Source organism: Amphiura filiformis, chromosome 8, assembly GCF_039555335.1.
Source record: "Amphiura filiformis chromosome 8, Afil_fr2py, whole genome shotgun sequence".
NCBI lineage: Eukaryota > Metazoa > Echinodermata > Ophiuroidea > Amphilepidida > Amphiuridae > Amphiura > Amphiura filiformis.
Genome location: NC_092635.1, coordinates 16,556,132 through 16,580,949, shown reverse-complemented (window position 1 = coordinate 16,580,949; position 24,818 = coordinate 16,556,132). Strand labels below are relative to the sequence as shown.

General features: G+C 35.6%; 1 protein-coding gene and 1 non-coding gene across 2 annotated transcripts; one reads left to right on the top strand and one right to left on the bottom strand.

The window, feature by feature from the left end:
- Nucleotides 1-3,732: 3,732 nt before the first annotated feature.
- LOC140159438 (peptidyl-glycine alpha-amidating monooxygenase B-like) lies at nucleotides 3,733-24,371 on the top strand (the record flags this gene model as incomplete). Its single annotated transcript, XM_072182915.1, is given in 12 exon segments — nucleotides 3,733-3,781; nucleotides 6,964-7,031; nucleotides 7,658-7,827; nucleotides 12,683-12,783; nucleotides 15,413-15,903; nucleotides 16,994-17,117; nucleotides 17,859-17,975; nucleotides 19,732-20,060; nucleotides 20,433-20,633; nucleotides 22,286-22,398; nucleotides 23,076-23,178; nucleotides 24,205-24,371. Coding segments are annotated over 12 exon segments (2,033 nt in total), but the record flags the coding sequence as incomplete, so codon positions are not given.
- LOC140159751 (U4atac minor spliceosomal RNA) lies at nucleotides 21,314-21,448 on the bottom strand. Its single transcript, XR_011859917.1, has one exon. It is a non-coding gene; the product is annotated as a U4atac minor spliceosomal RNA (small nuclear RNA).
- Nucleotides 24,372-24,818: the final 447 nt, after the last annotated feature.

Below are 24,818 nucleotides of genomic sequence, written 5' to 3'. Positions count from 1 at the left end.
GATTTCATGCTTTTTTTATATTTCTATTTTATAGTTCTATTTTGGGCAGATTTTTGTTGATTTGCATGATATTTTTTATTATTTTAAGAGTGTTATGCTGAATTTGTTTTGCAATCATGGCTGTAGGTAACATAAGGAATAAAGGTAATCACCTGAACATTGATAAATGGATAACTGTGTTGACACACAAAGCATGCTCCATATTGTCTTACAACTGGAGCTGTTACCATGGCAACAGAATAGTGCATCATTTGCGTCACTCTTTTGGTCCATCTTTTCTGAGCCTTTTTGCTGGATTGTATGCACTGTGGCATTTCAACAAGTGTACATGTGTGTTTTAACCTATGGGAGTTAGTATCAATTGGTGAAGTGTCAGTTTATGTGTTTTTTGTCTAAAATCAATAACCAGCGGATGGGGAGGGGTGTCACTATGATATAAAAGTGCTGCCCATGCTTGTTAATCAACTCTTTAAAAATGGTGTAAATAATGCTAGCAAATTTGCTACCCTGAATGGCATTTTATGTAATAATACAATAAATGACGTAACCACCACATTTGTACCTTAAATGGTGAATAATACGCTTCTATATATATCAGGTTGATAATAAAGACTATTTTAACACTATGCATGTCTCGGACTCGGAGCTTGTGAAGATATTAAAATTATTCTGTAAAGCTCTGAAAGCTTTCCAGAATAAATGTCATGAATACACCACTTAGAAGTAAACTATGCTCCAGGTACACTACACATAGGCTTATGAACCGGGGGAGTGGGGGGGCTCAGCCCCCTCAATAATTTTGGTATAATCCTAGGTGAAGTTAAAAAATTAGAGGGAAATTGGGTGTTTGGGACCTATATTTTGCACAATTTTCTGTCTCCGATGGGGGAAACATCCCTCGGACACACACCCCCATGGTGGCCCACTTTGAGGGTGGAAAATAGCGGCTTACATACTTTATGCCTAATTCCAGGTGATTAACAGTAATGATGACACATATTACCGTTCACAAAACACAACGCTTCTTGAAGAGCGAGCATAGTGAGAGGTATCAGAGCCTGTGCTATTTCCATTCCTGCATATTCTCCCTACCCACCCTCACCCCCCTGAATTATCTTTCAGTTTTCGGTCAATTCCAAGATGGAAAATGGATCCAGTGTGAAATACTGGTCTAAATATTGAACTGGCTTGAAAACCAAGGGTAGTGAGAATACTAGTTTGTAAATGCAAAATATGGAAATTATCAGAGTAGGCGAGCCTGTTTCACATCCTAAAATGTTTCAAGTCATTTGACTCATTTCCTGATCAATGGTTTGGAATTTGGCAGTGTTAGCCTCACTTTAGTCTCATGCCTTTATTGAAAGCACCACTTTTAAAACTGATCCCAAAAGAGTAAATCTGAAGGTTCTTTTCCTCCTGAACAATTTGTATCCAGCATTGAATTGTGGATGCCATGTGACCTAAATGATGCATAAATTGTGCATCCTAGTGCCTTCTGGGAGTTGTGTAGGTAATGTGGCGGATAGATTGAGAGAGTCGGTGCTTTTGTACATGTACAGTCCATAGAACTGATAGGATAGTCCTAACCATTGCTAACTCATTAGTATTGAGACCAATTTTCTAATGGAAAATTGTAAAATAAGGCCAGTCAGGAAGAAACAAGGAATGAGATGCAGTAGAAACATTTCAAGATTAAAAACACTTTGTATTTGATAGTGATACTGGAATTATTATTCAAAAGGAATGCCAAATCTATTATAGATAGACTCATGCAATTTATTATTGAAATCAAATTAAAGTCTGTGTGCAAAGTTATGCATTCAGTTACAGTCGGGATACAAAATTTGATGAATAACATGTGGCCAGACTCTAAGAGACAGACACTGTGTCGCAGGATTACTGTTAGCTAATGTGCATATGATTTTTACCGTGGATCCAATTTATTGAAAGGTCAAGTTTACAGTTTGAAATCGTGATGAGAGGTCATTCATTATTAACTTTATCAGTTAAGATTTGCACGAATTCAGAAATCAAATTATTGGGCAAATTGCAATTTGCTAAATATTGAGCCATTCTGATTAAAGATGTGTGGTCGCAGTGATGTAGCATGAGTCATCCTATGGGAGGGAGGCACCGACCATTATTGGGAGGGCACCGGGCCTGATGGGGGGGGAGCACAGCCGTTTTATGTCAATTTTCTTGGGATTTTCTAAATTGTTTAATCTATTGGAAGGCACATACCACTATGACGCTACCTATGCCAGTTGTATATCACCTGCGTTCAAAACAAATAAAAAGGATCCTTTTTCACACTGTGGCCTGATATGCAAGTATCTTGTTTAGAGTATCAAATACAGCAAATTTGGTGAAAAGGGTACCTTAATCAAACAGATGTTACTCAAAAACACAGCTTAACTCGGGACCAAGATGCTGACAAACATCAGTTGATATAAAGGTAAAATTCTGGGTGAAATTGTACTGAAAAACTCCCCAAAATGTGTGCTGTTTCGTTTGTTCCTTGGTTTTTCTTCAGGGCTCTTGACTGGTCACCCACCTCATTATAGTAAAATACTTGCTAAGGGTAGGAAAACAACTGCACAGTACTTGCTCAGGGTCCATTTTACCCAAAAATCTTTGCCTTGGGTACTTTTTGAAAGTAAGTCCTTGTACACTGGTGATATACAACTTGAAATACAAGTGCCCCCCTCTCCTGTGACAAATGATATTTCAGGGCTAAAATTTCACGGGGGTTATGAGAAAAATATGATCTTTTACCTGATTAACAAAATCTGCATTTTGATTGGGTAAGGATGCGGCTGTCAATCAAGTCATACAGGAAAAATAATTTGTACATATCAGGGCTTACAGGGGAGGGGAATTACATGAAAAGTAAAGAAACCACTTATCACATTTTCTTGAAAGGATAAGATCAGAATATGGTGTTCATCATAGTCATACCTGGCCCAAAGCTCTAACAATATATAACAACCAGTCATGTGTTTACAGCGACGCAGCAATCATGAAAGTAAAGAGATGGTAATTTGTATTTCATCTCTTGTCTATATTCTCTGCCACACAGACTGGCACAGTCATTTGTCATTATAAGTATTATAACTCACCCTATATGTTTATAATGACTGTCAGCCAGCAGATGATCAGTGCTTATTGATGGGATCAGGATACTTAGGGCAGAACTAAGCTAATTTTGAAATGTAATCAGAGTTATAGCCAGCACAATTTTAGTACCGGCTAATTTTAGTAGCTGATGAGTGTGTGTAAGGAGAGCGATTAAGAGATGAATTTGTCCGTGTATGGAGCTGGAGATTAAGAAATGAATTTGTTCGTGGTGTAGCTGTTCTCCCTCCTTACACACAGCTACATTATGGACGAATTCATCTCTTAATCTCCCCAGGGACGAATTCATCTCTTAGTGTTCTCTAAGGTAAAAAACACAACATCTTGGTTGTAACTTATGCATTTTATGTGATGGCAAAGATATTTTGTGCCGGTCGGTGACCAATATATTTAAGCTTAGCGCTTGTTGGGAAGACTCTGTGCCGGATATCTCCGATCGCGCCGACCGGCGTGGCTAGAACACTGAATGTAATGTATTCAGTCAACAATAATCTGAAGCATGAAAATACCTATACACACAAATATTTCATAGTCTTTGTTTTTTCAATTTGTATGTTGCATGTCTTCTCATCAATGTTTTCTTGTTTGTATTCACAGATGGAGAAGACGATAGTTCAGGAATCAAACTGAGTATGACATATCAACAGTAAGTAACCTGCAGGATAACCAGCAATATTTCTGTCATTTGGATGTTCTTCCTCTTGATTTGTTTGTTGATATTTTTATTCCACAAAGATGGGAGTTTCAGGAATTTTTACAAAGATTTTTCCCTTTTCCATAGAAAATAACAGATTTTTGTGCCTGATTTCATGTGAGCAGTATGGTTGCATTGTTGGTGTCCTGTAAAGTATGCTGAGGCTTGTGGATCAACGTCTAGGCATTGTACCCATGCGCAGTGCACTATAAATCACTGCACTCTTTATTTTAAAAAATGATTTGAAATTGTTTCACAGAGATGTCAGTTTTCAGTTATTTTGCTGATTTGAGGGACTTTTACCCAACGTCTCTGCCCTCTACAAATCCATAAAAAAGGTTGTTTTTATGTGTTATTACAGGATGTTGTTCTCACATTAGCTGGTACTTCTATGCTTCAAATTAGGGCAAACCGGCACATTTAAAGTCAACCAGCACATCTAAAGTCAATAATTAGTCTGATGTTTGAATGTATCAAATGTAACTAGACAACTCTGGACGATTCAAATCAGGCTTGTCAACCTACATCATTACTACTTTCATCTACCAGTATTATATTGGAAAATGAATCACTTCAACATTTATGCACACTATCGAAGGAAATTAATTGGCTGTGTGTTATTGTCTGGCTATAAATATCTGGCAGACTGTTAATATTTATTTTAGATTCAAGATTTGTCCTGTCACTCCTGTGATTTTGTTGCCGGAGGGTATTTAAAAAAAATTAAAATGGAAAGACTAAAATCAACAACACATGGTATTTCAATAATAACAACATGTTAGCTGCTAGTCCTGCATGAAGCCAACAAACTTACTGACCCAAATAGGCCTAAATCTCAAATAATTGTTATTAGAACAAGGATTCTCAATTATAGTTGCTTGTAAGTCATATAGGGCCAAAATCATTTCGAACATTAATTGTTTAATGGCCAAATACACTTTGTTTTGCTATGTTTGCTGTGCATCTCAGCGCTGTTCAAGGACCAACCACAGTTGGTCAGCAGGCCGCCTGTTGAGAACCCTGTTGTAGAACGATGTGCAAGACTGAATGTGGACATTGAAGCAATTTCATCAAAAAATGACGCAAGCAAACCATGCAGATATTGAACTTGATCTCTAGCATTGATTATACTTGGGAAAAAAAAAAAACCCAAACAAACCATGTTTGATCCTTCCAAGGGTAGGGGGATGGTTGGTCAGATGTTTTTAAATAAATATCTTAAGGATAGGCCTGATTTCTTAATAAATAGCCCAATAGGTGTGAATTAGGATATTTCTCTACTGTCATCATCATCATCATCATCAGTCATATTTAGCCCACTGCAGGGTGAAAGCCTCCCCAAGTTGGCACCAAAGATTCATGTCATTTGCTTTTGCCATCCATCTGATCCCTATGAAACTTGCTATCTCATCCTTCCATCTGACTTTCTGTCTGCCTTAGTGTTTTGAGCCCAGCCAAGACCTCCATTCTGTGACATTCTTTGTCCATGTTGATCATGCAAGATGGCGAGCCTAATGCCACTCCTTCATCTTTATTGTGTGGATTATGTCTGTAACTTCTGTACTTTTCTACTATATACCACTTTATTAGTGTTTTAAATAAAACAGTTTAGAAACGTGAAGAAAATATTCGTCCAGATTAGGTGTGATCGGATGGCGACAATCAAACAATATTTTGGCCTTATACACAATTATATACTTCAACATTCTCTGGAAAATGCAAAAATCAAGGCTTTAGGCACTAGTCGTTTAATTCCTATAATTAAAATATTAAGTAGAACTGCAATGTTCATAACACTGTGGCATATGGGATATTCAAAAGAAATCAAATCAATCAACCTCAGTTATGACTGACAGACTGACACGCATTGGTGATATTGGCGCTGGAATTAAATACGGATTTTCTTTTTGTTCTATTTCATTTGTTTAGCTCAAAATTGAAAGTGGACATTTCTGACAGTGTGGAAAAAACATAAAAATCTATTTTTCATTGAAATGTTACATTATTACTTTAAATTAAAATAAAACTATTGCTTTAAAAAGTAAATTACACACATTTGTGTAGACATGGGTAAGCTGGGGGCAAAATATTGGAGGAAATATATGACATGGGTTAATCCAATGGATTTGTGGGAAGGAAATTATTAGTTAAGTCAATGTCAAAATATTGGATGTTATCCAACAAAAACTGATGTATAAGATAGCCTAAGTGTAGACAGTGGGTAGAATATTAGCAAATTGTCAAATTGAACTTGACACCTGTTGCTGAGATAAGTGGGAGACAATATTAAGAGACACACATTGACTTCCTCCGACTTCAGATGGAGACCTCTGTATATTTTGGTGCATCTTTATTTTTTGTTACATTTCCCCATTTTCTTTGTGTAAAAATAGCATCACTCTAGACAGTGGGCAAAATGTCAGAAAGCTAAAGTTTGTTCACTTAAAATTTGTGAAAAATTAGGACTTGTAATATTGTGTATTGATATAGAATAGTAATGCGTGGCTGGTACGTGCTTATATGAATTTATGCGAGCATTTTTGCTAATTACATGTATGAGCTGAACAAACTTTACTTACGTATTTTGATTTGTGAGATAAATATCAAGAAATGTTTTCTGTTTGCTTTATCTTCATGTCATGTTAATATTGACATCAATATTGTATGCTGCATATTCATCAGTGAAAATAGATCCATAATATATGCAGGAAAAACTGTACCTACTTGAAAGCAGTATTCGTGCAGTATCAATTGCACTGGTAATCATGGCAATTATACCAGTAAATTGCATAATGTAGCATTTAATCATTTTATATTTAAATAGTAAATGTATAATAATATGATGTGATCAAGATGAGCAAGTGATCTTTTAAATGTTATTTCATTGTTTTCTTTTCCTTTTTGGCCGAAGTTCATGATATTTTTCCCAAGCTTGTGGTTTCAGCCACATGGAAATTATCATTTTTGGAACATAAAAATATTTTGCAAAACTAAAATTGATTTTACCTCCTAAACCCGCTCAGGTTTGTTTTCTCACATCACTGATATAATGAAAATGGATCGTTTGCATTATGCTTCTTTTCTAGACACAATTGATCAAAGTGACACTTTCTATTACTATATATCGCTTTCAGACAACCTTATTTAGCCGGCATCTACTTAATGGTCTCAGGAGAAATCAGAGTGCCACCACATACACACAGTAAGTACTCATCAAGACTATTGGTCATGTAAATTTTAACACTTTCAAAATCATCATTTACATCATCAAGTGTGAATAAAGCTTATGTGTAAATATCATATGACAAAAATAGACAACGATACATTAACAGATACAACAAGTATTACATTTAAGGGATACTTTAAGACATATGACATTACATTTCCACAAGTGTATTATTTTTATTATGATTTGTTTATCTACAAAACAACACACACAAAACACCTTAAAAACCTTTCTGGCCAACAGCTCATTCTTTCTTTTTCAAATGCCATCTGCTGAAGTATGTATTGAGTACATGTAAGCTTCTGGATTTAAGGCTGGCATACCATAATGAGCAATTGAAAGAGTAACTGTTTACCTTAATTTACCTACACCCCAAAACACTGTGAAGAAGTTTTGGGAAATGTTACCTCACAATAAAATATAAATCATACATTGGTTGGAAAATTGACAAGCAAATAAAATATGCTGTATGTTTTTATGTCACAGATGTCAACATTACAAAACTTTACAATAATTCTTGTAAATAATCCTATGCACTGACAGGTCATTTGAATCTCACTTTGTTCACTTTCTATTCTTTTCCATTTATTTTTATTTTTCAGGTGTGCATACAGATATGGCATGTGAATACAACAATGAAGTGCCCATCTACCCATTTGCATTCCGGACACATGCTCATGAGCTTGGCAAGGTGATATCCGGGTATCTCATCAAAGGTGATTCAAGAGGAACCTGGTTTGAAATTGCTAAGGGTGACCCAACATGGCCACAGGTAGGTCGCATCTATCTGTAGTTGTATAATGAGTACACCAACCCAATCCCTCCCTTTATTATTCTGTTTGCATTTATGTCCCTGCTCTTGAACTTATGGAAGTGAAACAAACCCTGCTCCGTAATATCTATTTAAAAATAATGCAGACTCATACTTATAAACTTCCAAACTTATCAGTGTTTTGATCCTATGGTAGGCAGGTTTTTATTTGTTAAGCCTGGAGTCCCTGCAGACGTGATTAAATATATATGCTGTAAATAAGACATTGATTAACAAGAGAGTTTTGTGATCTTTCAGAAGAGCCATATGTGACATGATTTGATCCAGCCAGGCCAAAGATGGCAACTATGAAACTGTGACTAAGACAAAAAATTGTATAAAAAATAGCAACAATAAAATACATTAGCAAATTGGCCATATTAAAGCAAAGAACTTTGGTTACCAAGCATGTGTGAGGATTTAAAGTAAGAGTTTTATACACTCTAGCTAGCGAGAACCAATCACAGAGCAAGCGTTAGAAAAATGGAAACCACAGGCACGGGCATGCACTCCACGCACTATGAGCAGTGCTTTGGACACATTCATTTTTCTTGCGGGTTGATGCATTTATATGTGCTTGTATTTTCCAACACTTTAGTGACAATTTTGTCATAAAAACAGCAAGAATCATGGAATTTTTTTCTTGTGTGTGAAATAGGTTAATTAGATTAATTAGATAGGTTAATACGTTGCTTAGAGGCATCAACAGTCAATTTCACTCCCAACAAGTGATACACATTTATTAACCTATAAATGGTCAGTTACTTAGCAAGTTTTCAAATGACCTCCTTGGGTCTAGTTGGATCAGATTTGTCACACATCACCAAATCAATGTTTTATGAAAAGATGTGCTTCATACACATACAGAAATAAATAGGTAATAGCAAAATGTCATTGACAGGGCAAAGCATTTATACTCTCACAAACACATTTGGACAGACATTTGTTTCCTTGGTTGTAGCACAGTGTGTGTTGCATATAACCCTATTACTGTGAATGCAGGATGCCAATTACTGTCTTGTTTAGCTTATAATACTCACTGGCTGGATTTGTATTACCTCTTGCTAAGTCAAGATATGATCTGAAGGCATTGCCCTTACATCTTGTTAAGGTGTCATTGATATAAAGCATGTTTTGAATGTTAAAAGGAGGGTTGGGCTGGTGAGCTGTAGTTATTAAGGCCAAAAAATTAAATTGTATTGGAGTAACAGGCCATTGCAAAATAGGCTTGGGCAGGTGGAATTTTCCCCCATTTTCACTTCTTATACTATATATACTTGATTTCATAGTCAAATAATCACACAATGGCAAAGCAGTTTTTGCCAACTGTGAAAAGTGCTTTATTTTGTACCTGTTCTGCAATCGCATATTTTCTGTGTTGTATTCCTTTTTGAATCGGAGCACCGCATAGTGTGGTTTTTTTTGGGGGGTTCTTGGGGATTTAAAATTTTTAAAAAGTCTAGGTTTGGCCTAAATTTTAGGGTAGGGCGGGTAACTCCAATACAACAATTTTTGTTCTAATGTTTTTGGCCTAATCAATGTTCTCTCTTCCGGCACATTAATGTTCCTGGTTGAACCTCTACTGCAAACAACTTTCTGGCAGTATTGACAGATAACAACCACAACAAAATTGATTTTGAGCATCAAGTGATTATAATTATATTTCCACTTTCCTTGTGGTATGTGTAGAGTTGGGCAAGTGATGCATGACAGTGATCCGTCCTTCGGAGGGACACAAATGTATAGCTAAGAACAATTGTTAAGAGTATTAATACGCATTGTTTGCCTCATGCTTGTTCAATGTGTTTGGGTCTTTGGGTCTATGTGCTTTAGAAGAATAATTTTGCACTTTTGAATGAAATGGCCAAGTAAAAGGACCCAACAGAATCAAAGACCAATTGATCGCAAGTTATGAGATGTTTATTGATGAGTGAGAAGTGAGAATCACAGGAAGTAGCATGCCCAATACGGGTTCCTGTATCTAGAGATCAGTTTTAACCAGACATTGGCAAACAGTTTCATACTAATAATTTAGTGATGTTCACCTTACCTATGTAGATAACTAGTGCTTGTAGGTAGGTTGATCGTAAACAGAAACAGATATCATCCATACCAAGAGTTTGGGGGTGAGTCACACTCATGAGATATATGTAGCATGTGAAGCGATAAGTACATGAAGGAAGTTTCCAAGATTTGGCAAGGTACTTAATGTCATACCCTAAGGGTGGGGATATAACTACAGGGAATTCTTTATGTACTTTTACTTCTACACATTTTCTCATCAAAAGCCTATTCAGCAAGTGAATGTGTACATTGGCGAAAGATTACCACAGGGAGTAACTAAAACTTGATTCAACCTTGTCTGAGATATACAGTGGTGCTTTGAGGTGGGGTTCATATTAAGTGCTATATAAAATTGGTATTTGTTGTAAGGTATTATAAATGGGATGCTTACCAGATATGTCTTACACTGATATTGAATAACCAGTACAAAACATAAACTTACCATCTGAAATTGAAAAGTATTTCAAGTTCATCTGGGCATTGCGCTAGTTATTTTGATCAATATCCATTTGTTGCACAATTGCTTGTACTCACACACAGCTCAACTTACCACAATTTATTTTCCCCATGCCACTAAGTAGTTGGTGTTTTGTCAAATTTATGAAAGAAATTTCTGCAAAAATAGTGAAATGTAGTGAAACTTTTAACAAAAGTTGTTGAATATGTTTCATAGTTCAAATACCACCCTCTACCATAAGTATGATTGCAACTTGCAAGCACCCAGAAGCCAATTATATCATTTGAGACTCAGCAGATACTCTGCTGGAGTAATTGTAATCAGCACAGTTTCTTGTTTAAAAGGGAATAAAAATTTAATTCTAGAAATCCCAAATGCCCTATGATAATGACATATAATATCATATCGGGTAATGTGGATTAATTCAATGATTTGATTTGATGGTATCATACTGAGCAGCTTGGATATAATTGTACAAATGATGCATTAATCTACGTAATTTTTGTACGAGAGAAATAAGTGCAGCATTGTGTTTTTGGGAGTGAAATATTGAAAATCCGTTTTTTAATGTGAATGTTTATTCTTAATCTTAAACCAATTGATATACATGTATATTGTTACATTTGGCAAGTAAATGTTGGCAAAGTTTGTTAGAAGTCTCGTTTTGCAAGCCTAGTTTGATTCCTAGCTCACAAGAGATGTTTACAAGTGTATCCTGTGTAAATGGAATCTACATGTAGAGAATATTGGCATGAGAATCTTGAGCCTTGTGTGGATATGTTAGAGAAAAGGATATAGAAATTACTTTAAATTTATTTAAAGCTTTTCTCATCAATTGATGGATTGACTATCACATTTTATTAGCACATAAAAGCACGTGCTACAAGGGTTGATGGAAGAGGGTGAAATAATACAATTAGATATATTTTGAGTGATTTTATACTGCAAGTTAATTATATTGATTTACTCACAAGATGGTCAAAAATGATGTCACACTGATGACCTCGATCTATATATTACCTTGTATAAACCTTCAAGTTGTGGAAAACAAGAGTCACCATTTGATCTTGGCTTATTTGAACAGCAATAAGTAAAACAAAAGTAAAGGATTTATTAGAATTCTTACAAACTACTGGAATACTTCCTAATTTTGCTGCAAAAATAGTGTTTGACTGCATCTGTTGAAAAGGGATGTTACTGTAAGGTGAAGTACACATAGAATCTCATCAGTAATAAGCCCAATTGGCATTGTAACTTCCGGTTTTCAATGAGCAGTTTTGGGACACTTTGAATTCTGACATATCGGGGAAATTGCTGTAATTATTATTCATTTATTTATTATTGCAATAATGTTGTCATTAAAAATATTTTAAATGATTTATCAAACACCCATGTTTATTGAATTTTTTTTATTGTAGTAAAACATTTTAAATTCTATTTTGTATGCAAAAAATCCCACAATTTTGCCAAAAGGTCAAAGAGCAAAGTATCCCAAAACTGCAAAGACCATCCCACAATGCATTGCAAATTTTAATGCAGATTTGACTTATAAGCCCAATCGCAATTGTAACTTCCGGTTTTTGAGAGTAGTTTTGGGACACTTTGACCTCAGACATATCGGGAAAATTGCTGTAATTATTCAATAATAATGTTTTTTGGGTTTGTTTTCATTCTTAAAATGTTTTTTTGTACGCTCAAAAACCAATTTTTCTGAATTTACCCAATAGGTCAATACTCACTCAAAACTGCAAAATCCATCCCACGATGCATTGCAAATTTGAATGCAGATTTGGCTTATTACCACATGTTAATAGGAAGCAACATGGTTAATGAGATGCAGATGACATTTGCTTGTCAATGGTCATCACCCGGGGCGGGGGTACTTGGATTATTTTCGACGGGGATGTGCGGCCCGAGCTTCCGAACCCATATATCCATTTCTAAGGGTAATTTTACTGAAAATAGGGAATAAGGACCCACATCTAAGGATTTGAGCTTGAAAATAGGAAAAGCAACATATTTTTCCGCATGTTTTTCACACATTGCACACAGAAAATCTGAAAGGAAGACCCATGTCTAAGGATATTTCGTCAAAACATAGACCCATGTCTAAGGATTTATTTGTGCGAAACCTACCCATTTGGGTGGCACAACCCCGTATAGCGTTTGTATGTGAGTACCCCCCAGTCCATCACCATTATCTTTTGAGAATTATATACAGTGTAGTAACATATATAACAGAATGACAGAGACAGATTTGGTGAATAAAATGATCGTTCATTTGTCTCATTGCAGGCATTTTATCCCATGCAACCAGGAATAGAAATCAAGAGAGGTGATTGGTTAGCAGCTAGATGTACATATTCATCCGAGAGAGATTCGTTAACAGGGGTTGGGTAAGTAGTTATACACCATATCACATTCAACCTTTGCACAGATACGCCATCTTACTCCCATAACGTGGTTTGCCCTGCAAACATATGCGCAAAAGTACTTTTTTGTTTTTCACACTTTTCTAGCAATACGCCAGAAGGCTTTTGCAAAACATAGGTGGTAATTAAGCACACATATGAAAAATGTACGCACACACAACAAACACTTTGGGTAGAATTCTGTTTTGAGATTATCATGCAAGCTTGGTCAATTATCACTTGCTTTACACAGAAAGTATATGTCTTAGTATTGTTATATCCTACTTTATAGCAGTGAAGTCATACTAAGTATCAGAATCATTATTACCACATCCAACTTAATTTGTGCAATTACTAAACATCCTTTTTGGACTTTCTCTAAACCTACAACTGTCACTTAAAATTATTGCACTGTTTTGTTCAATACTGTATGAAGAAAATAAGTTAGGAATAAATATCAATCATGTTTATCAGAAAAGTTGGAACTCTACAAATTAAATGTAATTGACGGTAGCCGTTGGCAGCACATTGGAACATCCTGAGAGACCAAGTCAAACATTGTTTTTAGGAGACATACATATGGATAACATTACCATTGGAAGCAACATATTACTATTTGGATATAGACTATATGGATAAAATAAGATCTTGGTTCCTGGAACAGGATGGGTTTCTGGTTTGGTACAGTCATTTAGGTGTGCTCTGAGTGAACTCTATACTCAGTTTAATAACTCATGAGATATGTGCAATATGTTTTGCCATCATAGCTTTTGATTGGCAAAAGCAAGGTTCATTGATTGGAATTGATCTGTAGGCTTGAATAAGAAAGTCTGTGTATTCTGAAGAATGCTCCTTTATTTATGGAGGCACCACAGTGGGGAACAGTATAGGTGCAAGATGGAATGATTCATCAGACATATAATCCTTATTTTGAGGATATCTTACCCATCTTGTTATGAACAGCATATAGAACAGGAATATGATTCAGTTTGTGGGTTACACAAATAGTGCGTTGCCATGTGAGTGGGCAACCCTGACAACAAAATTTATTTGGAGTTATAAATGTAAACATAAGCAGGAAAATAGCTGATACAGGCTGTATCAATATGATTGGAAATTATAATTTTTCAATAATTATGATTATGAAAGAGGCTGCTACGTATAAACGAGCATGACTTTAAATCCACCTTATGTTATAATATAAAAACATTTTCAGACACTCTTAGAACCACATAGCCAATCAGAAAAGCTGTTAGAAAAATATATGGAGTTCATAAATATTGTATAATTGCACTCATTCACAGTTTTGTGTGCAGGATAGATTCATTTTTCTTGAAGGTGGATACATGACAATAGTCAAAATTCCAACATTTTTAGTAATTGTACAAAAAGCAGAAATTGCAGATATTCTTTGTTGTGTATGAAATAGGTTAATAAATACAAATCCCTTGTTGATCGAGAAATTTGACACAATAAATGCACTTATGCTTAATGTTGATGCAGCAATGGCTTGTGTATTGCACACATCAACATCTCAGCGCGTGTGCTTTATTGAGTCCCAATTTCTCTTTCAAGAAGTGATACGTATTACTGTAAAAACTCGATAGTTATCATATGTGCTTACTATCGAACGCCTTTGAAAACATGAAATTGTACCATAGTCTGGCCCTTTACCAACTGAGTTGAGACACAAATTTGCAGGTTTACTTGTTTATATATACAATAACTATGTGTATCGATGATTTGCTCAAAACCCTTAACACTTTTGTGGATGGGGCTTTTCATGTTTGCATGTTTTAAAACGCTCGATAGTAAAGCACATATGCTAACTATCGAGTTTTTACGGTATCAACCTACAAGATTAAAATAGATAATTGTGGTCATTTCAAACGGATCCAATGTTACATTATAAAACTAATGGTACCAATCATACAACCTGTGTAACCTGTATAAAATATATGGAGTACATTTCTGGAATATACTCATTTCAAGACTGATGGTACCAATCATACAACCTGTGTAACCTGTATAAAATACATGGAGTACATTCCTGGAATATACTCATTTCAAGATCTTATTTTTAAATTCAGTATACTGTGACTTTATTCAAAAAATGGCTTCAAAGTGGTGTTTCCACAGGTTTGCAGTATTTCTCTTCAATAAATCATCAATATCCTGGTATGTATAAATGGAGTGTATTGCCCTTCACTGTACAAATATAGTGTACGGTGGAATTTATTATAACAGCAGAACTGTTCAAATATTAATAGATATACTCTTCACATATCAAATCAAATAGTGAATACAGAATAAGGTCAAAAAATATACAAGCTCTGTTTCCAGTGGCAGATCTGGAAAGTCAATATTATGTTGAATATATTTTTATTTTTGTTTTTTCCCAACACAACAAGATCAAAATAATCTGTAGTATCCTTTTAACATTTTATTTCCAGAAAGTACACCTTTTCTAGTTTCTACACAAGAAACAAAAATGCCACCAGTATAATAAAACAGACTTGTTTATTTTTAGCCTTATGATCAAATCAAATCACTGTGATAAGTACTTAAGAATAATATTTTAATATATTGTTCTGTTTTCTGTTCTTATTTACAGTCCCACCGGAGAAGATGAAATGTGCAATCTATACCTCATGTACTACACTGATGCAGAATTTGGCCATTCCTTTGACATGTGCGGACAACAAGCCAGAGGTGATATTGAATCACACTTCCCATCTAATTCAGACATTCCTCCTGATGAAATGCCAGCAATGATAGAACAACCACCAGCAGGACAACAACATGGTTACTATGGTTACGATGACAATGAATACTATAACCCATATCAGTTGAATGACTACAGGCAAAGGCTACAGGACATGTTTGGTGGCGATCGTGACTATCCATCAGAAAATTTTCTTGATTTGAATAGGAATGGTTGGATTGATGATGATGAGGTATTAGATAATAAAGATAAGGCAGAAACAGAGAAGCCAAGCAAAGAAGATGATACTACCCCATCAACATCATCACAGAAAGGTAATAAGGAGGATGAGGATGAAACTACACATGAAGAACAACCTAAACAAGATACTGCTACTGGAAGTAAGCGCACTTCCTTGTCTTTTGTTTTTATGTTAAGCATATCGTAACCGACTGTAATGAGGTCTTTTATCATGTCATCTGCCCCACCTTTATCAGATGAGGCACGGGGAAAATGGATAAGATTTTTTGCCCTGTGGGGAATTGAACCAGGGACCTCTCGCACCAAAGGCAAAGACCTTAACAATTGTGCTACACTGCTTCCCTTGCGCTGCTCCCCTATTGTACATTCAATGAAATTCATGTTGTAAGTAACTTTGTACACCATTTATCAGAGGTAATTATCTTATTATTAGCATGTGCTCTGACAGAAGTGGTGTCCTGATTGGCTAATAGAATTATAAAAATTAGTAAATTGCAGCTTAAAATACCTCATATATTGTGACCCCAACATGACCTTTTTAATTTAGTGCAAAATAATGCTACATGGTTAATCTGTCATGTTACAATGTCACACATGGAGACCTATATAGTATACCTTTTGGGGCATTTAGGGCTTATATTGAAATACCCTACCACGTTTTCACACAGAAAGAATGCAGGATTCCCCTTGCTTAAGCGTGCGCCTCAGGAAAGCTCGGTCATAAACGGATGGATTATATGCATCAGTGATACACCCTGCCCAGGATTTTAACAAAAAGAAGGCTAGCACAGGAAAGCTGCAGGATGGCGCACACCTTCCTGTGTAAGGGAAATTCAATATGAGCCCTTATAGACAAAAGCCCAATATTGAAAGATAATTTTTTTTAACTTGCGCAACGTTAATGAATCATAGATAATCTATTCAGTATCAAAGTTACATCATGTTACTATGTCAAATTGTCAACGGGATCACGCGCTTGAGTAATGAACCATGATCGAAACGATCACCACACAAAGTATATGGCACTCTATAAGGCATACCAAAATAGCGTGATCTGGTAGCCAAGAGAATTACGTAACCACTTTGATGCTGAATTAGCAACACACAAACACACATCATCCTCATGTTTTCCTGATCGCCTACCTAAGATGCACCCATTTTACACTCTGCAACTATGATGTTTCATTATGTTTGAATTTGTGTTACAAATATTACAATTATTATTTTCAGAATTAACATTGGCAGATTGGCATACAGATGATAGTGTAACACTTGGACAGGTGGCAGGTGTGGCTGTAGATGCTAAAGGCAATGTACATGTATTTCACAGGGCCGAGAGAGCATGGAATATTGAGTATGTAACTTTTTGAAATGCTGTGGTTAAGTGTATCATTTGTTAATGATAATAACAATTTTTACAAATAAACTAAAGTGATACTGTGGTCAAGCCTGATAACTACTCATGTCGTCTTACTACTTGACGCTGTCATCCAGAGTCTTAGCTAGAAATTGAGGGTTGCCCGTCATTTGAATAAAATTGCCTGTCCTAATTTGACCTTTAAAACATTTAACAGACGTCTATAGCCTATTGGGGGTTCAAAGAGTTCAAATATGTGCTGATATGTCCTTGTTCTACAAATTGGGTCTACTAAGAAGGTCAATTAGCTTCTCAAAACATACAATTTATAATATAGCATCTCTCAAAGGCATTAATTTTGCCCATCCCAGGAGCAAACTGGCCGTCTGAAATGACGGCAAGACGGGTGGCTAGCTAAGACCCTGCTGTCATCTCTGTGTGGTTGTAGTTGTAGAACACTTGTTAACTATACAAGGAAGATGGTTATTGTGTGTCATGCAATTTAACTGAAAAGTAAATCATATTCAAATAATAACATTTGTCAGTTTTTTTTGTACAAGAGTTTTGATGATGATCCAATTGTAATTGTCACTTCAGTATCTTTTAATCCAAAATGTGATTATGTGATTAGCACTTTAATGGACCACCACATATGATTCTGAGCAACTATAAAATGTATCATGCTTTTAAATGTTTTGAGTTTTTACATGTTTCTTGATTTTTTTTATATTTGTGCAGGAGTTTTGATGCCAATAATAGGTATGCCCAGGCTGATGATGGACCAATTGCAAACAACACAATATTAGCATTCAACAAAGACACAGGAAAAATTGAGCATCAGTGGGGAGGGAAAGTGTAAGTTGAAATAATAAAGAAATATACTGCGCCAAAAAAGTATCCTTACACTTGGAAGAAAAACCCTAATTTTTAGCATGGTCGGATTTACCATTGGGCCAGAGGGGCCCCCAATATTGACCTGTGCATGTTCCTCATAGCCCGACAACACCATGTTTTAGACCAAAATGTGGTAGAATTGCACAATTTTGCATGCTTCGCGCACATCATAATTGCAAAATTGACCTTTATTTTGGGCTAAAATGGTCTGAATTTCACGCTCAAATGTCCTAGTAAGATAGGAACATGCTTATCTCTCTAATTTGCAATTCCTCTGCCACAACTGTCGATCTTATAGTAGGGTCCCAATTTGTAAACCAAACTTGACCTCTTGTATGCCTTCTTCATGGTGAATTTGGGGCTTCCAAATTTTGGCATGGCCCAGGTAAATTCGGCCGTCTTTTAGCATCTCCTTAATCAGCGCTGATTTCATTTTAGCTTTTGCTTTATGCAATATGGTTCAGTTTGAAATTGTGATTATTTTTCCAAGTGTAAGGATACTTTTTTGGCACAGTATATATATGAGTACAGACACAAAATGCAATCAAAGCTTTATTCTTCATTATTTAAAACCACAGAATGAAACACCAGATGTGAAAAGTTGTGGTCTAAAATATGCTATCTAGTCCTACTATGTAGCCTATTGTAGGGTGAATTGGGTGGACTAGGGGAAATCAGACCCTAATTGTAAGACTATCCACATACTCAAGGTGAAATTTATACCTACTCATGTTACTCTCTTGGATTTTTCCTGGGAAACAAGAAATAGCAATCTGTGGCTTTAATGACTGGATGTAATTTGATTGTAGTTCAAATGACTGCACCCTTTAATTTTGTACAGAACAATACATGACCTGAAGGAGGAGTGCATTGTAATGGAAAAATAATACAACTCCTTATTCATTGTTATTTGAACATCAGCAAAATCATATTTAGTCATTAATAACATTCATAAATGTCATGAAAATATATTTAATATCCTTTTAATAAAACAATTACAATCCAAAATTCAATGGCCAAAAAAATCCTTATAGTAGCCCTGAAAATCCTGACCTAACTGTAGTGAAGTCAAACTAGCCATTTCTGTGTAGTTAATGCAGAAATACCTTAGATTTCCATCTACAAGCATATCTCTAAATGAGTGTTTTTAACAGAAGAGATGATAGGCAGACACCCTCCACACAAAAATATTTGAAGTTTGAGCAACTATATTACTGATACAGGTAGCTGTATTTTTGTAAGACCAATCTATTGTAATGTTTTGTGGAGGTTGCCTGCCTTTTGTCTCTCAAACATTTAGAGGTATGTATATGCATGTAGATGGAATTCTATGGTAGTTTGTAAATTCTGCCTGTGCATTGACAAATACCAATGCATAAAACGCACTTATTAAAAAGCCAGCTGTTATTGGTGCATTGCCTCATGAAAATTTAATGGGTTTATGAATATTATTTAGTTACTATAGCAGATTCAACCCATCGTGGGACATTTTTCCAACAAATCCAGGCTGCCGGGCAATTATTTAGCCTGATATGCATGGTCGCTCGGTAGCCTGAATTTGTTTAAAAAACGTCCCACGTTGGGTTGAATCTGCTTTACCTGCATATAATAATTTGCATCTGTTTATCAAGAGTTATTTTTATTCTATAACCAAAGCTTTAATAAGTGGAAATACTGTGATTTCAAGATGTGAATAATGAATGTGTTTGATTTGCAGTGAATCTGTGACTGAGTGTGCAACATGTTTCAATGGCTTCTACATGCCTCATGGTCTGTCCATTGATCACGAAGGCAACATATGGCTCACTGACGTAGCTTTACATCAAGTCTTCAAGTTCCCACCAGGTGGGGCACAAACCCCCCTTCTCACACTGGGTGAGAAGCTTACCCCAGGACCAGACAAGGACCATTTCTGCAAACCAGCTGATGTGGCTGTCGACCCTACGACGGGGAACTTCTTTGTTGCTGATGGGTACTGCAATAGTCGTATCATGAAGTTTTCTCCGCAGGGTGATTTTCTTATGCAGTGGGGCAAAGTAACATATAGTAAGTAGAATTGTCACTTGAACATGTGTGTGGTAGATTACATGACACAAAACTGTGTCTGAAATACTTCAAATTAATACTTTTTAAATTGTCGAATGAAGAAAGAAAGTTCAGTCACATTAAGAATAAGAATGGAAAATACATTCATTTGTACTGGAAACATTTTTTTCCCAAATTTCTTAAAATCTGGGTCGGTTGGGCCCGTAGAACAGGGGTTTTTTTGTTGCCTAATCCTAGCCGTACCCAAATCTTAACCATAGTCCTGATCAAAACCCAAAAACGAAACCCTAAATCCTAACCCCAATCAAAACCTCTTAGGGTGGAGGCAATCCATTGATTTCATTTAATACATGCACCTGTTTTTCTTGACAGAATCCTCAGGTTATCCTTCTGATGCATTCCTCATACCACACAGTCTAACATTTCTCAAAGACAAAGATGTATTGTGTGTAGCTGACAGAGAACATGGTCGTATACAGTGCTTCAATAGCGGGGATGGCAGCTATGTGGACTCATTCAAACAAGATACATTTGGAGATAGAGTGTTTGCAGTGCATTACAATCCTTGGAATGGTGAGTTGGATGCTGTATATACCAGGGTATTTTAGGCCGCTTTTTTTCTGAACTGTTTTTTTTCCATTTCTGAAAAGTGACACAAGATGAGATTTTTAGGTGCAAAATTCATTTTTTCCTCAAACATCTTAAAAAGCAGGATAGTGTGATGTATTTTATTTGTTTACACATATTGAATGGGTTGTTTTTTTGAAGCAAATATGGAGTTTCACTTTTATTATCCATAAATTGACGTATTTGAGGGTTTTTTTGAACAAAAAAGATACTTTCCTTATCCTCTGCTGTGATTACAAAGATCATTGGGGGAAGGCCAGGATTGTCATGGTTACTTTGAAAACAATTTTGTAGTGCAAGAAAATGGTAGTAATATGCTTATTGTAACTCTATGCAGAGACGATTTTGTTGTGATTCAATTTGCATTTTCATACAATTTTTCATGCTTAAAATGCATTGAAAGGGGGCACAAGTTAGAAAAAGGGGCACTAGTTAGAAAAAGGGGCACTAGTTAGAAAAAGGGGCACTAGTTAGAAAAAGGGGCACTTATTGGGGAGGGGTACTAATGTAGATTTCATCAGATAAACATTAAATCTGTTCATAATAAGACCTGTCCATCCAAATATAGGTGGTTCCTCAGAACTCTTAAATTGTCAAAACCATTATTTCAAAATCCCCCAGTGATGGGGGTTAAAAATTGCACCCATACCCCCCTGCGAAGCTGGGGGCGATCGCGTAACAAGTGTTGTTACTTGGTGTCAGCAGGACCATCCTCGCTATACGCTCATTGAACGATCACGCTCCCCCAAGATAAGGACGATAAAGGGTTATATAAAAATGGGCATTTTCATGTAACATATTCTGTATATACATTCCATGGTGTTAAGTTTCAGTTTTGTCAATAATGTGAGAAACTGGCAGGTGACGCCATTTTCAATCAATGTTGTTTTCATGTTAGAAATTATTTGCAATATTTTCTAGTTGGCTTCATGGCAAGAGTCATTTGCATTTTTCATAAATGAGGCATTTTGTAGTTTGTGCATATATTATGCAAATAAGGCAAATGGTGTTGCCAAGTTGGAAAAGCATAATTTTTGTCAAAGTTTTCCCATATTCAATTGTATTAGCCATATTTTTGATAAAGTTGGTATAGAAATAAATATTTGAATGTAACTCTAATGGGTTAGTGTCATTTCAAACCCCTGTATTGTTTTATTTTGGTATAAATGGTCAACTTTCTATAGAAGAGCAACTTAAATAGCGCCCTCTGTTGTTTCCTAAGAACCATCCACTATGATTTGAATGCAAGCATGTAGCATTTTCCCCCAATATCAGCTTGCACTTGCAATAAAGCTTGGCTGTAAAGAGTAGAACAGAAATGGTTCAGGAGAGACACATTGTAACTCTAATATGATCAATTATATTTATTATCAAGATTTATTTTCTATTATAAATTTTTGAGTGATTGGATCCCGGGGATTGGATTTAAAGTTTAATCAAAGGCAAATTAGAATAATTTTCATACAAGTTTCTTAGGTCATGCTGGTTTGGGTGTATGTTTGTTAAAGTTCAATTTGATATCAAACAGTTGATTTTGATGGATTAGAAATGATTTGAATAACTTACCTGTAGTAATGTTTGATTATTTCCCCACCCAGGTGGTATTTTATATGCTGTTAATGGGCCATCAGGAGAGAGAGTACCAGTACAAGGGTTTACATTACATTATGGTGATCGTCAAGTATTACAGACATGGAAACCAGGAAATGAGGTTAGTACAATAACAAGATTGCACTGATACTGTGCTGTGAAATAATTAACAAGGAAAATGTCATGTGATTAGGGTTAGGTTAATTTAGATATTTTGTTTTATAAAGAGCTGTTGAAAACAGGTTAACACCATACAAGCTGTATTGCAAAAATTGTCCTCCATCCATTTTTTGGTGCTTTTGAATACCCAGCCTCTTTCAATCCACTGGAAATGACCAGACTTTTAAATATAAACTATGAAGTCTGGTCATTTCAAGTGGAGCCAATGATATATTTGGAAGAAGAGGCTAATTTAAAAAAATGCAAAACAGGATGGGAAACGATCATTTTGATACAGCCTATAGTGGAATTTGGTTGGAAAGATCACAATTTTGTGATATTCAATCGTCAAGCTTTTGAACCAGTATTTGTAGACCAGATTAATTATTGATCATGTTTAAAAAGAAAATAAACGAAATGGGGGAAATAACAACACAAGTGAAGACTTTTTTCCACTGCCCCATGTTCCTCATTTTACAGTGATTGAGAACGATTAACAGTCCTTATTTCTTGTCTTGCCAACCGGTAAGCATACAATTTCAGTAACAAACGTAAATCAAATAAGCATATTTCCATTAATTATATGAATATTTATTTGAAAATTAATGAGAGCAATTTGATTTTCTTGTTGTGTTATAGGAATTTCAAAACCCTCATGATGTGGAATGCTCAGCCGATAACACTGCAGTGTATGTAGCAGAGATAGGACCTAACAAAGTCTGGAAATTTGATGTGGATATAGGTAAGCTTGTCAAGTGAAAAGACATCATATAGTTGAGATACTACACTTGCTATCCTGCTATTAATAGACACAAAGTTTTGATTGTAAGTAATCAGTGATCGTGCACCCAAATCCTTTTGTAAAGTCGGCCTGAGGTCAATTTCATATTTAATATATATATGTATGTATATGTCATATGCTTTAAAATGATATATCATTTGACTTCAAACGATACCACCCAGATACAGAATTATGGTTGGTTGAACTTTTTACCTTCATGCACAATCGAAAACAACTTTCATGCACATTTAGCACTGTAGCTCAATTTTCCAACTTTAATAGAAGCTCGTTGTGGATGGTCACATGTGTATTCAGGTTTACAACTCTTAAGCTGAAAATATGATAATAGATCGGTTTTGTGTTCCCCATATTTGATAGTGCAACATTTCAGTTTACAATTAATACAACCTTTGTTCAATGCAGATGAATCCATTTTGTTTGTGACAATGAGATCATATTTACAGGATAACAGAATCAGGTGTGCACTGCTTGTGCAGAGTTAGTATCACATCCCCAGTAGGTGACATGTTTGTCTCAGATTGCTGAGGTGTACTCAGAATTTTTGCCACATGTATAGCCCAGGTGTGTGTGCCCCATCTAGCCTGCACCCTCATGGATTCGTTAGAATTGGTTGTTATACTAGCTCTTAATAGGCGAAAATGATTCGTTTTTTGATATTGCACGAGTCAATAAAGTCCCAACTTACGTGCGTGTATATTCACAAGAGCGTGCATCCGTCACGCAATATATAAAGCGCAGTTCGCATAAGTTCTGCGCCCAGCTGTGTATACGTCATTCTATATCAATCCACGATGTTATGAGTCCTGCCTATTACGAGCTGATGTGAGTATATCTCCCATACTGCCTCCTTTATTTGTCTGTGCTTTTTAGTCCTTGTACAGCTCGGCCATGTCAGAATGCCAGTTATTGTATCCATTTCAGAATACTTGTCAATGATTGAATAACCTTTGTTTTTGTGTTTTTTAGTTGTAAGCCCTTGTGCAGCTCATCCCTGTCAGAATGCTGGTCATTGTATACATGTGCGTAGAGGTAGAGGTTATGTTTGTTTATGCCCAGAGGAGTATTCAGGATTCAACTGTGAAACAAGGAGTAAGAAGAATCACCTGTTAACATTAATTGATTTTAGTAATTGATTATTAAATATTTATTGTTATATAATTTCATATTCTTCAAATTGATTGTATTGAACATGTCTCAAAATGTTCAATTCAACTAGCAGTATGAATTCTGGTCTTACACTCTTTTAACAAACAGCAGTTTAGTTGCACTTGGATATTATTGATTTTGACATAATTATATTTTTAAAGAACTACAGTGTATTAAAGGCACAATGTCTAATTTGGTACTATAGCGCTATCGATACCCCCAATTAAGTACTGATAACTCTTTTTCATGTCGTACCCTGAACATTTGCATGGTGTTTTTGTTTTTTATATAAATGAAAAATGAGAACACTCTGCAAATGTTAATTATTATGCTTGATACAATTGATTACATCACTAGGATATGAGTCATCAGTCTCTAACCTATTGCACTATAAGACCAAATTTGAAGTATTGCCTAATAGTTACCATGGTTAC